The 14964-nt window shown below is 41.7% G+C and overlaps 1 protein-coding gene across 1 annotated transcript; it reads right to left on the bottom strand.

Annotated features, from left to right (window-relative positions):
* Positions 1-338: 338 nt before the first annotated feature.
* LOC129456530 (uncharacterized) lies at positions 339-12766 on the bottom strand. Its single transcript, XM_055224255.1, has 11 exons — positions 12662-12766; positions 12467-12580; positions 11723-11926; positions 11467-11644; positions 9015-9198; positions 7047-7213; positions 5478-5978; positions 4007-4183; positions 3605-3774; positions 2001-2224; positions 339-1138 (listed from the first exon to the last, which is right to left on the bottom strand). The coding sequence occupies exons 1-11, from the start codon at positions 12764-12766 to the stop codon at positions 520-522; spliced, it is 2643 nt and encodes an 880-aa protein (XP_055080230.1). The 3' UTR covers positions 339-519.
* Positions 12767-14964: the final 2198 nt, after the last annotated feature.

The raw sequence follows: 14964 nt of genomic DNA, 5'->3' as shown, positions 1-14964 counted from the left end.
TTGTGTCGTGAACTGCAACAGCACAAACTGATAAGATCAATAGGTGAAAGGAATCGGCGTGAAGATAACGAAAAGGCGGCGAACGGCTACAACATCCTTAATAGAGAAGATATGAGTGGTTTGTTTGGGTCAGGGGCGTCAAAACAATCAATGAACGGCACACGACCTTTTTGCTAAGGTGCAAAGGTGGATGTAAAATTATAAATTGTAGACAGGAGAGGTGGAGACGGTGCAAAGACGGTGCAAAAAAAAGAAAAGCTCAGAGTCTTTATCCAACAGCGCAGGGCGGGTTGGCACCTATAGCAGCTGAACTCAGACGTAACATGTTCGCTGCCCACCCAGTTTTACGAACACAGGACCCGCGTGTGTAAGTTTAACAGGTCACACAGGTGAAATGACTCATGTTTTTCTTCCCTCACGCCTCAAATACAAACACGATTTTACGATTCCTCTGACAGCTGGCTTTATTCGGTTACAGACGGAGGTCGTGGCGGTTCGCTGAGACATTCCACACTTCTCTCACGTTTCGTCGACTTGCTCCTGGATGCGGCTCACGAGTCCCGCGCTGATGTTGTTATCGTTGAGACTCAGGTGCCTCAGAGGGAGCTGCGTTCTGCTCAGTAGCGCCCCCATGATGTCGTTTCCTCCCACGTCGCTGATGCCGTTTCCGTCCAGATCCACTTTCTGCAGGTTCACGTTCACGGCGAGCACCTCGGCCAACAGTCTCACCCCGGGGTCTCCCAAATTGTTCTCGTCTAAAATGATTTGAGTCAGAAACATGTTTTCTTTCAAGCTCTCGAAAAGTTCCTTCCACGCGGCGAGGTCGGCTCCGCTCGTCTGCGCCAGCCCCAAGTACCGCAAATACGAGTGATGCCTCATGTAAGACGCTAAAAGTTTAACGCCTTCGCTGCCCAAACCGTTTCCTCCAACGTCCAGTTCAACCAGAGCAAAGACCCTGAAAGAGCTGTAGTCGCAGGGCAGAGCGGCCATGGCCTGCTGCACGAAGGCCTCGTGCTCTGGGGGTAAGAGTAACGCCTGCTGGACGGCGGCGGCGGCCATAGCGCTTTGCTCCTGTAGCTCCACAACACCGGTGAGTAAAGTCTGCAGCCCGTGGTCCCGAAATCTGTTCCCGAACAAACTGAGGAAAGAAGACGATACGAAAATGTCAGTGTGATTATCAAATAAGAAGGAAAACATGAAGAAATAAACATGGAAATAGAAAAGTAGCACGGTTTGTCCACGTTAAAATCATATAAATTATTAGATTATTGTTAGAATTAGAGATGGGATATCGGCAACAAAGATCATCGCTGTTACATCATCAAAATGTTTGTAAAAAATATATTTCTCCGTGATTTTCTCTTCCAAAATCATTGTTGTTTTCACTTAAGTGCAATACTATAACAGCTGTTTAAATATAACTTAATATTAAAGTAATAATTATTCATATCCATAACAGTTTTAATTAACCCTAACCCTAATTATCGTGATATAATCGTGGGTCGTGATAATCGTGGCACCAAATTCCAAAATCGCCCTATTACAAATGACTCAAAATTTATTCTGATTGCACCACATTCATTCATAATCTCATCGTACTTAATAAAACGGTACAATATTCACATGTAAAACAGAAGTGTGTGATCACAGTCTTTGTTTCTCTTGCTGATTCTTGCACATTTCCTTTTTCTTTGGCTAAATGTTGCTAAATATAAAATGTGCACAATGTGGAGGGTTTGTCGCCTGATTGGATCCTTAAAAATGTGATTGTTTTGCCTGGAATTTCCCACAGTATGGCATTATGTTTATGTATCTCCATGGAAACAATCAGGTAATGTCAATACGCCAAGACACAGGTAAGATCTAAGGAGAGAATGCAGGTTTTTAATGTATTTTTGAGCAATAAAACACCAGATATATCACGTTTAATACAAGATTGTGAATGTTCTCGTTACACAGAGCAGTTAATTATATCCACAAAAGAAGAAAGGGAGACTCACTGTAAAGCTTTGATGTGGGGCTTGACCCTCATGACCTCCAGCAGGATGTGCGCGCCGTACGGCCCGATGAGGTTCAGGTTGAGGTTGAGCAGCGTGACCAAAGAGGGGCTGATCTTCAGAGCTCCGGCCAGACTCAGCAGAAGGTCGTCGGTCAGGGCCGTGTTCCTGAGCACCAGCTGCTCCACGGCGTCGCACGTCCTCAGCACCGTAATCATGGCCTCCACCTATAATCCACAGAAACGCAAAATGACGGAGGAGTCGGAGCAGAGCTGTCATTTTGGGGAGTGGTTTGGCCCAAGAAGAGACTCAAAAAAGCAGAAAGTCACAGCGATAGGAACAATTGAGGTGATCGTTTTTGCTCCAGTCATGATAAAAACAATATATTAATAAAGTGATTTAACCCTAGATCAGCCAAGACGAGACAAGAGAACCTTTATTTGAGCCACAATGGGGAAATTTAAGTGTTGCAGGAGCAGGAGAATGGAAATATGCAATAAAAATGAAGATAAATAGCTGTATCTGATAAATAGACTTAAATTGAACCATTAAAGTAGATCTAAGATACTTTGAGATGCAAAACGAGCGTAAAGACAGTAAAACACAACACTGTGCAAGTAGAATACAAATATACTGTAGGTCCCTGTGATTTCCACGCCTCACACTCTTCATTATTAGCATAAGTGGTGAGATGCCCGGTGTTTAGCCTGAGCCCGGTGCCAGGCCGAGAGCAGCAGGTGGAGGAGGCTCTCTAAACACTGGGACAGCCTGAGTGTCCCGGGAGACGTACGGTCTGGCTGCCGGCCACCTCCACCGTGCCACTTTGCTCAGACCTTGAGGAATTTTTCAGCCTGTGTGAGAAGCGTCTTTCAGCAGAATGTCGGTACGAGCCAAACGCCTGGCTGTCCCTGATAACACTGAAGCATCGTTTGGCTACAGCAGATCAAGTCAAAGCTCGTTGTGGGTTTGTGGAGCTGCAGCCACGTTTGTCAGATTTAGAGACTTACCAAATTGCTTCATTGTTATATTGTGGGGAACTTTTTGTACTGTTTCTAAGTGTTAAGAGCGGGATGATTGTGTAACGATACTGCGTCGATGTGTATTATACGCTAAACTCAGGAGGATTAGCAGGCAGCATGGTCAAAACGAATGCGATACGTGTTTCTTTATCCCGATGAGAGCGCTCAGACTCTTCTTTTCACGAGAACGAAACAAAAAAGTACAAACAGGATCAGGTGTGAGTGTAAATGTTTGTCACCACATCATTAAAGTGGCACCAAAGTCTCCAATTTGTGTCTCGTTTTTGAAATATCTTCCATTTTTAGGAAGCAGGATCGGCCCAAAAAACTGGTCATTGGTCCATTACAAATTGACCTAAATGTTTGTTGATATTATCGGTTCTCGTTTCAGCGTTTGCTCAAGACTGTTTTCTTTCCGTCGTGATTTAACTGCCCCTTAAAACCCCTGACATGTTGCGTGGGGCATGTGCTCTTAACGCTGCGCAGATGTCTAATAAAAAGCTCTTTGCAAACATTTCCATACTAATGATGTGTACACGCTTCTATAAAACCAAACGTGCGGTGTTCAGGTCACATATGTGCGCACACCTGAGCCTCCAGGTCTTGTTCTGGGACAGGTTCTTCTTCTTCCTCCTCCTCCTCCTCCTCAGGTTCTTCCTCGGGCTGCACAGATTCACTCTCTGCACTCAGCTCCACGTCTGAACCGGGGCTTTTGGGACCCGACGACAACTTTTTCTGAAGTCGGCACCTCTCCAAGACTTTAAGAAAAGAAATGAGATGCACAAAATACGAAACTGTACAGAGTCAGAATAATAATATTTAGTTGCGGGCTGTGATTTTCGTCGTGTGTGTCGACCCTCTGACAGGTTCTCCATCTTTCCCCCCAAGCTGCCATTGTTTATTACATGCCTCGTGTGTTTTAAGTGTATATGTAAATCAGTTCGAGCGCTGCGGGGGACTCCAGTCTGCCTCTGCGTTTTCTTTACTCACTGTTTGCCTTGAACCAGTTGTGTTTGCTCGGGCCCCGCTCCAGCGCCGCGCTCATTTCCACACATTCTTTATAGAAGTCTCTCTGTCTTTCTGCAGCTCTGGTTTTCTCATTTGATCCGTGTTCCTCCTGCTCGTTCACCTTCTGCTGAGTCAGAGCTTTCTCGACCTGCGGAGAATCTTCAAAATGGACACGTGTTTACCTTAACCGTGTGTTCAAACGGTTTCGATGGCTGTGGGCTTTGATATTTGTGTCTAATTCTCTTTTTCTTTAACATAGGTTCAGTCAAAGTGTTATAGTTCAGCTTTAAACTTTACGCACATTTCTACAAACCGAACTTAACCTGAAATGCTATTAGCTCACATATATTACTACATGTTTATAAAAGCTGTCGAGTTTGTTGTTTTGTGTTTTTTATTTATTTTTAGAGCATTTAGACTCTTTTTCATGCATGTCTTGTTTAAAATACAATAAGTAAACAACAATTATGTATAAAAGTCCATATAAAACATTAAAAACAGGTGTAGGACTGTGTGTAAAAGTTAATTTCCAGATTATTAAATTGCGTTTGTGGCAGTATCCAGTTTTCCAAAATAAATATATTAACACAAATATATTTTATTGCTGTAAATGTTGTAAATGAGATCAACTTTCACGTTCATTTATTATTTCATTGACACAGAGAGGTAGTAAAATCCTACACGTTTTTCACTAGATTTAAACGTACACCATGTAATTTTTCTGGTTTTATTGTAGAGATGTTGTTGCTTTGCCCGTAATGTTCCATGGTATAGCATTAAAGTCATGTATTGTGTAATCCCGCTCTCGCCCACAGACTGTATAAAGAAGTGACTGAGTTAGTGCGACGTCACAGCGTTCAGTCAAATGAAGCTCGTCAAGGCTAGAGCAGTTTTAGCTGCGTTTTATATTTGGAATTCCGACCGTGAGTATCATAGCAACCAAAGAGCCAATCAGGAGTGAGGCTGTTGAAGATAAACGCCCCTTTTCTTAGGAACACTGTCAATCAAACCTCGGGGAAAGAAGACGCTGGATTTGTCTGTTTTTAATGTTGTGTTTTGGACAAAATAGCTGAATAAAAACCCCCAGGATCATGTAGCAGCAGCAGTTACAGACAGAGGCGACATGTTTTTTTCAATAGAAAGAGAACTGAAGCGAGAGTCGATGAAACCGAAAGCGCGCTCACGATCACTTCCTGTTTGTAACGCACCAGATTAGCTATATCCATTTATATACACACCGTACATTTACACACAATCTATGATCCGCAGTGAAGTTTGTGGAAGATTCTGAGCAAAGCAATAACATCTCCACAGAGGCGAGCAGGAAGTGTTCCGCAGTGCAGCTTTAAAGTAACACGTAACAGCCCTACTTTGACTTTCACTTGAGTATTGTTACGTAAAACCCTGACGTAAAAGCCTAAGTTCTTTCGCAGCGTCCTGACTGTTTTCTCACCGTGCGTTCCTCTCGTCGTGTTTCGCCGCGTCTGTTGTTTCTGCTGCAGTGGCGCGCTCGGCCTGTGCGGTGGCGCTGTTTGCACTGTTTCCGTTGGAGGTCTGTGTTCCGTCGTTTGCTGCGTCGGTGCAGGTTGTGCAGTGTGTGTCGGTTGGATAAAACTTGGTGTTTTCTCTTTTGGCTCTTTGTTTTGTTTCGTCTCCACGCTCGTTCGTTCTTCCTCGTTCGACACTTCTTCTTCACTTCCTCGTCTCTTTTCTTCTCTTTTATCCGTCGCAGTTTTAGTATCGTCTTTGTCTTTGCTGCGTTTTCGGCGGGACTGAGCTTTGCGACGCCTCTTTTTCTCCGACGCTTTACTGGATCCGGTCGCCGTTTGCTCATCGTTGTCCGTAGATGCGTTCTCGTTGTTGTTTTTGTGTTGTTTTCTGGTTCGTCTGGCTGCTTTTTTCTCTGGTTTTGCAGGTAAAAAGAGCGGAGATGATGGACAGGACTCAACATCAGCTAAAAATAAACATTAACATCACAATATCAGTTATTATTACGATTATTATTCACATTATTGGCACCAGAATCGAACAACAAACGCACACAACAAACAAACACACAAAAACAACAAATGCACATCTTTATTCAGTTTCTTTCAGATTCCTCGTACGTGTCCAGTTTTGTGAAATCATGTTTTTCGAACAATAAAGTCAAGTGAATGTGACACAAACAGCCAGATTTAAAAAAAAGCACATTTACATGAACTTTTTGAGGGTTTTGAAATCACATATTTTTGCTTTTAGATAAAATAAACCAATATTGTGACTTGAATAATCACGATAATCGATTAACCGAATAATCTTGAAATCTTTTGTATTTAGACTGAGCAAACTGAGCGACTATTTGACTTTAATCATCTCTTTTTTGTGCTTTAACAGATTTAAACTTTACACAATTAATGGCTCTGAACAAACTGTGGAAATGCAAAGTGCTGGAGAAATTATAGATAGAAATTATACAGAGAAACGGCTATAATTCGACCACAGAAATTAATTTTAAAGGGCTCATATTACACTATTTCCTCGTCAAAAACAGACCTGGAGTTGTGTTTTGTTCCATTCACTCATGTTTAACACACAAACCCTGCAGATTTAAGGAGTTCTCTCCAACTGAAAACACTCCGTTCCACCTTGTGATGTCATCATGTGGCGATACAGGAAGTGCTCCACTGTGTTTTTAAACTCCACACACCTTCATTTCTCAAATCATTTGGATCATTTCAACTTCTGGAATTGCCGATTTCTCCTAAACTAAAGGTAAAAGGGGGAGGAGTTAACTTGAAAATTACCACTTGATGACATCACAAGGTGGAACGGAGCATTTTGAGCTTTGGAGATGTGACTCAAACATGTGTGAATGAAACAAAACACAACTCCAGGTGTGTTTTTGAGCATTAGAACATGGTTTAAACAGCACTCTTAATTAATTTATCTGTTTTTTGTTTTGTGCTGATATGAACAGATCTCAGACTTCTACTCCACACACTTTTCTTGAACAGAGGCTGTATTAAAAAGTTAGACCTACCAGAAACTGCTGATGAATGAGGTTTTGGAAGCACTGGAAAAATGAGACCCTCATTTCCAGCCTTTGTACCGTGGCCAAGGCCCTGTTCTGGAGGGAGAATGAAGTTTTCTTTTGTGCCATTGCTCAGCTGCTGGCAGGAGCTATATTTGTTTCGAAGGCTTGTACATCTGAAAAACATGAAATATCAGTTTTCAGTGTGACTCGGGCTGACAGCTCACACCTCAAACACTGTTCCCCCGTGTCATGCAATATACACTCCTGCAACTGTTGAAGTAGAGGCGGGTTTCTCCTCCTTTCGCTGTCATGAAGTTGTTTTTATGACGACAGATGTGTTAGTTTGTGTCTGATGAGAGGCTGGTGTGACCTCGTCGAGAAGTAAAAACAGAACGAGTTTGGTCATTTTTCTGGACACGCGGCATCTTTAAAGCTCCGATATTACGCAAAATGGAGTCTTGTGAGGTTTAAGTCATGTTCTAATGTTGTTAGCGCATCAAAAACAGACCTGGAGCTGCGTTTTGTTTCATTCACACATGTTTGAGTCACATCTCCAAAGCTCAAAACGCTCTGTTCCACCTTGTGATGTCATCAAGTGGTAGTTTTCCTTTAGTTCAGTAGTAGATTGGCAATTCCAGGGACTGAAATCATCCAAATGACTCTAGAAATGAAGGTGTACGGAGTTTAAAAACACAGTGAAGCACTTCCTGTATCACCACATGATGACATCACAAGGTGGAACATAAAATAAATCTCGTCACGTCTTGTTCTCGTGGAGCTAATCTTACATTACGTCTCATCCGACCCCTCGACGACACGTTTCTGGCGACTGAAACAAAATAAACCGAACTTAAACTTGGACTGACCTGAGTGAATAAACTATTTGAATAAAGTACAACACGTTTGAGCTGGAACGTATCGCCACATGATGACATCACAAGGTGGAACAGAGTGTTTTCTCAGTCGAAATATGCAGGGTTATGAGTTAAACGAGTGAGAATGAAACAAAACACAACTCCAGGTCTGTTTTTGACAATTAAACAACATCATAACAAACAAAAACAACAAAATAGCGTAAAACGCGCTCTTTAAGTTTGCATTTCTTCATCTAAAACACAGTATTTCTTTAACATTCTACAGTTCAGATCCAACGTAGGAATTCAACTTTTTTAATCGAACACGGGCACGGGCCTCCTCTAAAATGGATCCCCAAAGCTTTAACAAAGATTTTTTTACCGCGCTTTCATAGCTTTCCACCAAGAATTCCATCGATATTCGCTTTTATAAATCGCCACAGGGGCTGACTACATTTAAAACGGCAAAGCAAACGTAGATTTAAATCAGGGGCGTCAAACTCATTTTCACAAAGGGCCACATCAACAAAATGTAACTGTCAAATAAATGTTGCTAAATGTAACCAAATTTACTGTAAAATAAATGCAACTACTTTTGAATCTTGTTAATTAAGCGTTTCTTTATTATTTATTCAAGTTACAAATATTGCATATGGATTTGCATAGATGTGAAAAAACGTCTGTTTAACTGTGTATCTAATGATAAACTGACATTTTAAAACAGTCATACATTTTAATTTACTTTGTCGCAGGCCACATAAAATGACGTGGCGGGCCGCATTTGGACCACGGCCTTGAGTTTGACACATGTGATTTAAATGAACACATTAAGAGATTTGCACCGCCAAACAACAACGTCAGATGCCCCGGGTTCTACAGCTCAAATCTGATTATATTACAGAAAGAAATAACCAAAAATATCCCGTTACTGCAAAGAAAAAGCCAAACGATAAAAACTAACCCCTAAAAATGGTTATTGCTAAGTTGATTTAGTAAATACTGTGACAGATCTGGATGAGGGAAAACCAGAACACATTGAAATCAGGTTTGCATAATACATTTTCTCATATTTTAAAGTAAAAAAACACATTATCAGTTGAGAAAGTGGAGTTAGTCTGACCTATAACAGGGGACTCCGCCCGCGAGCCAGGCCAGTCTGAAGCTGCTCTTCTTGCCCTGCTGGAAACCCGGGGTGTAGCGATACTCACAACACGAGCTGATCCTCGCCACCATGAGCCCGTTAACGTAGAAGGTGGCGCTGAAGGGGTAACCTCTGTGTCTCTGGGAAATAAACTGAAACTGTTCTGAAACATAAAGCAGAAACACAGCACGGTTTGTTTTGTGTTTGAAGCAGCACACATCCAGGAGGTTTATCCGGGTTTAGGACGTCCCAGTGGGTGTTTGCAGTGTGTATGTTCAGGGGTATGTTTCTTGGAAGGAGACGTGAGCGGGAGGGAGACTTTCACGGACTAATAAAACTTAAAAGACGCAAAGAAAATACGTAACAGAGAAAACATAAGATACAGACAGTCCAGAGGGTTATGTAATGAGAGGAATCTACACACTGCACTAACAGACATTCTGCTGTTTGAAAGAGGCTGCGGGACTTTATGGTTTAAAATAAAGGTCGTTTTTACAGTGACGAGTCCTCTAGCAGCTTGTCTCCATGGAGTTGTTCCTGCTTTGCCTGGAATATTCCACAGTATGGCTTTAAACGTGACTATCTTGCCTCTATTCAATCACAGTTTTTATATATATAAATAAAAAAACATGCAGATCTGACATGTAACTTGCCATGTTTGTCTTGAAATAAGTTTTAAGGCCATAGCGTCAAAACCTACAGGCAAAGTAATAACATTTCCACCAAGAAAGTTACATACTGTGTCTTTAAACATGTTTTTCAGGAGCATTAAAAGCGACAATATTACGCTATTTTCTGATCTGTTTTAATGTCGTTTCCTCGTCAAAAACAGATCTAGATTTGTGTTATTTTGTTTAACACACAAACCCTGCAGATTTAAGCTTTAGTTCTTCTCTCACACTGAAAACACTCTGTTCTACCTTGTGATGTCATTGTGTGGTGATACAGGAAGTGCTCCGCTGTGTTTTTACATTAAAAAAGACTTAAGCGTTAACAGGTTACATTTCTCAAAAAGACAGTGCCACAATCACAGCAAAAATAAGTCAAATAAAATAAAATAAGGCCAAAATTCTGAGCAGAATGGCAGAATAGTTGTGATTAAACTGATAAAAATACACTAAAAATGGTGTTTTCTGATCATCGATTTTCTGATGTTTCCTCGTCACAAACAGACCTGGAGTTGTGTTTTTTCGTTTCATTCTCACATGTTTAACACACAAACCCTGCAGATTTAGGCTGAGCTCTTCTCTCAGACAGAAAACACTCTGTTCCACCTTGTGATGTCATCATGTGGCGATACAGGAAGTGCTCCACTGTGTTTTTAAACTCCACACACCTTCATTTCTAGAATCATTTGGATCATTTCAGTCCTGGAATTGCCACTTATCTCGACTGAACTAACGGTAAAAAGTAGTTATTAGCTTGAAAACTAGCACTTGATGACATCACAAGGTGGAACGGAGCATTTTGAGCTTTGGAGAAGTAATAATAAAGAGTTGCTTAATGAAATAAAACACAACTCCAGGTCTGTTTTTGAGCAGATAACAGCTTTAGAACATGCCGTAAATCTCGCACGAGTCACTTTATCTTTAATAGTGTGGAACAAAAATAACTTCACCAACTTCACACATTCAAAAAGCAATTTCGAGATTACGGTGAATCTAATGCGGTTGTTGAAAAATATACACTTCAGTGGAGTGAGTCACATTATCACTGTTCAGAATAATGTTATAATTAAAGTCCTGACTGTCCTGAGACGAGCGGCTTTATGCCCCTCTGTCCCGTCGGTGAAAGTCACTGTGGAGTAACTGAGCACATCGTCATTACAGGAGCCGCTCTGGACCCACGGAATTAAGCCTAAAACACAGAATATACGTTTAATCGCCCTTATGTTGAGAAATACACCGTGTCACGCCTTAATGAGTCCTCTGAGTCTGCTCTAATAATGAACTTCAGCTCTGTTTAATCTGCACATGCTTTGTTTACATTTATAATCATGGGGTAATTCATTTGATCAGTTAACTTCTTATTATCTCGGGTTTTGCAGGTGTTTTTATAGTGTTTGTGTTTTATTATTTCAGTTAATAGGGACCAGGGGATGTTTTAGGCCTGAATCGTGTAATATTTGTTTGCATTTGTACGTTCTTATCCATCGTAACGTGCACTTCGTCATTTAGACCCCTAAACTCTACCCACAGACACAGAGAAAACAAGCTGTTCCACTAAAAGAAGCGAGTTTCTGGAGCTGCTTTTAGATTTTTCATTGATTTTAGAGGCTAAAAAAGAACTTTAAATGGCAAAACATCTTCCGGAAACAGTCATACAACAGTAAGTCCACAGTTTAACAGTAGATTTTGTGTTAAATGCCTCAAAAAGCTGATTTTGACTTCGTGCACATAGATTTTGTTGCATTTAAACAGTTTATTTGTACCTCCTGGAGTCACCATGCCTTTGAACACACACAGGTTCTCTCCTCCGTTGACCTGCTGCAGAACTTTTAGCTCGTCCTGAACAACTTCAGTGGACGTCCTCCTCCGGCCTTGTCCTAAGTAGGTCATGGACACGGTCACATTGGATTTCTTGGCTTCTCTTCGAGTTTTCAAAGTATTCTAAGAGGAAAAATACTATAATTATATACTCCATCTTAATGATTGTTTTATTTGTTGTTGTTGCGTGTTTGTTTTTACCTGTTTCCCGTTCGTTTGTCCCGTCCTTTGAGATGCGACCGAGGAAAAGGAGCCTCGCCGTTTGTCGTACAGATACGGACAGGACTGACTGAGCGGGCCTAAGCCTAAACCCCGCAGAGAGGTCAGACTGGACGCCTTCGCAGCGATCGCCGGCAGGTAAACGCCATCTTTGAGCGGCCGAGAGCGAAGTGGAGGATCGTCCAGCTGTTGGTTTAGATTTAGATTATTGTCTCTACACATTCAGAGAACAGACTGCATTATGTTTGCGTCGTTGCTCTGGCGTTAATAACTTTAAATAAACACTTTGAAATTTGTTTTTCAAATGTAAAGTACAAAATAAATAAAAGTCAACGCAGCGGTGACAGTTATTGTGCAAACTAGTGTCATGTTTACAATATTAAGATGCAAAAGAGCTTTTATAAATGGAATATTATTGTATTTTTTGGACTATAAGTGTCACTTTTTTTTAATAGTTTGCCCAGGGATGCGACTTATACTCCAGAGCGACGCATAGTTTGGAAAATACAGTACAAAATTTTGATAAATATAGAATAAAAAGACCATTTAAACAGAAGATAAGAACTTTGACAGGTGAACTATGAAGTCTTTAAGTGATTAAACCTGTTCTTTCACACATCAGACAGACTGGAGCACACATAAACACAGTTAGTACATACTGTAATCCATTTCAGCTCGTTACTGCAGTACATGTTTAAGCGTTCGTACTGAATACTTTGTTCTGACCTTGTAGATCTCCACAGTGTCAGGACTCTCCAACAGAAGCAGTTTGCTCTTTGCTCGGATCAGACTCGCGACAGAGTGGATCATTCTGGGATCTCTTCCGGCTTTAGCAGGAATCTGTCACGGAAAAAATTTATATCCAGGTCTTTTGTGTTTAAACTCAACTAGAACACGACGGTGAAGTAAACGTGTACGTACAGGAGTGTCCCGGGCGGCCTCGTGAATCCCTTTGTGAATAATGTCCTGAAGAGTTCTGCTGTTTCTTCTCAGTCTCCGTGTCGATTCTCTCTGATACGAATCCATTTTGTCCTGATCAAAACACCAATATCAGTGCAGAAATATCACACTTTACTCTTTTAATCACATATTTCTGCATCATTTTTCACAGTAAACATTGCGCTGGTCACATTTTCCAAACAACATTGTGATATATTTTCAGGTGTGGAAAAGGCAAACTGGGCTCATATTGTGCAGACGACCTGAGAAATCCGCCGTAACTCTGACAATGATCAAATAAAGGAGAGAGGAGGGAATTTACAGGCGAAAATGGATTCTCTTTGGGATTGAACTTGTGAGGTCGATGTGCTTCAGAGTTTCAACACGAGCACCGTCCTGTAATGTTATAATGTGCAGTAAAAACCCAGAGACACAGCACTTTTCAAATGTTTGGGCTTTATTTGTTCAGCCTTTATATATTACTCAGGTTATATGAGCCACAAACGCATGAGCTGAGAGAATGAAGAGTTTTTCATACAAGCAAATGATAAAAACTCACCAAGAACTAGTACGACATGGTGTTTTTTAAAGTTTAGTAGCTTAAAAATAGGATTAAAGTTCCAATATTATGTAAAGTCGACTCTCGTGAGGTTTAAGTCGTGTTATAATGTTGTTACCTCCTGTTTTTGTGTTTTGTTTCATTCACACATGTTTGAGTAACACTTTATTAGTCTGTCACATCTCCAAAGCTCAAAATGCTCTGTTCCACCTTGTGATGTCATGAAGTGGGAGTTTCCAGTAGCTCCTTTTACCTTTAGTTCAGTCGTAGATCGACAATTCCAGGTGTGAAATGATTCAGATGATTCTAGTGGTGTGTGGAGTTTAAAAACACAGTGGAGCCATTGTCCATCCATGTTCTTCCTCTTATCCGGGGCATCAGTCTAAGCAGAGACTTTCCTCACCCCAGACACTTCCTCCAGCTCATTCCAGTGGGACCCCAAGGCGTTCCCAGGACAGAGAGACATAGTCCTGGGTCAGGGCCTCCTCCCGGTGGGACATGCCCAGAACAAACGCCCGAGCCTCAGCTGCTCCTCTCGACTCTGAGCTCCTCACTCCGCCCTGATCTTGTGCTTTTGGTCGACACAGTGGAGCACTTCCTGTGTCACCACATGATGACATCACAAGGTGGAACAGTGTTTTTGAGAGGGTTTGAGAGAAGAGCTCAGCTTAAATGTGCAGAGTTTGTGTTAAACATGTGAAACAAAACAACTCCAGGTCTGTGTGTGACGAGGAAACAACAAGGGTCCTTTAATGACACAAACAGGAGCAGGTGTAACACACATTTTAACATAAGTAACACACTGTAACACACATTTTAACATAAGTAACACACATTTTAACATAAGTAACACACTGTAACACACATTTTAACATAACACACTGTAGTCCTTTTTGTGACTAACAGTTTTTTCTACAGTAACGACGACGTCTTCAGTTAAAATGTCAGATCATTTTAAACATTTATTTCACTTTCATCAAACCTGTAAAAACATTTTGATGTAACATTTTGACAAAACGGTGGAGCCACATTGCCCCCTACAGAGCGTCGGAAGAGAAGAACGAACAGGAACAGAAAGAGAGAAAGAGAGAGAGATGGAGTGAACATACAGTAAGACAAAAAGACCAGGAGGAAGAGAGAAAAGAGAGAGATGGACAGAACAGACTGAGACTGAGATAATTAGTTTCCAGTGTAAGTCCAGTGTGTTTCTCTGTGTCACTGTGATACAAGAGAGAAGAGGAGGAAGAGGAGAGAGAGAGGAGGAGGAGAGAGAGAGAGCTGACAAGTGAGACAGGAGAAGAGGTAGAGGGAGGAAGGCGACATGAGGAGGGTGGGGTCAAAAAAAAGGAGAGAGTGACGGAAGTAAAAAGTGGAGGAAGAGTTCAGAGGGGTCAAGAAGGACAGAGGGGAAAAGAGAGAGGGAGGGGAAACTAGAGGAGAGAGGGAGGGAAAACAGGAGGGAGAGATGAGAGGAGAGAGTGAGGGAAAAGAGGACGGAGAGAGAGGGGGGAGACTAAAGGAGAGAGGGAGAGTAGAGAAGGAGGGAAACAATAGATGGAGAGTAAAGAGAGAGGGAAAAGAGGAGGGAGAGAGAGAAGGGAGGAGTGAGGGGAGAGTAGAGGAGATATGGAGAAGAGGGAGAGGGGGGAAGGGTTAAGAGGTGACATGAAGGACAGAGGGGAAATGAGGGAGGGAGATTATAGGAGAGAGGGAGGGAAAAGAGGAG

Source organism: Periophthalmus magnuspinnatus, chromosome 9, assembly GCF_009829125.3.
Source record: "Periophthalmus magnuspinnatus isolate fPerMag1 chromosome 9, fPerMag1.2.pri, whole genome shotgun sequence".
Classification (NCBI taxonomy): domain Eukaryota; kingdom Metazoa; phylum Chordata; class Actinopteri; order Gobiiformes; family Gobiidae; genus Periophthalmus; species Periophthalmus magnuspinnatus.
The sequence above is the reverse complement of the archived record's forward strand: the minus strand, read 5'-3'. Positions and strand labels throughout refer to the sequence as shown.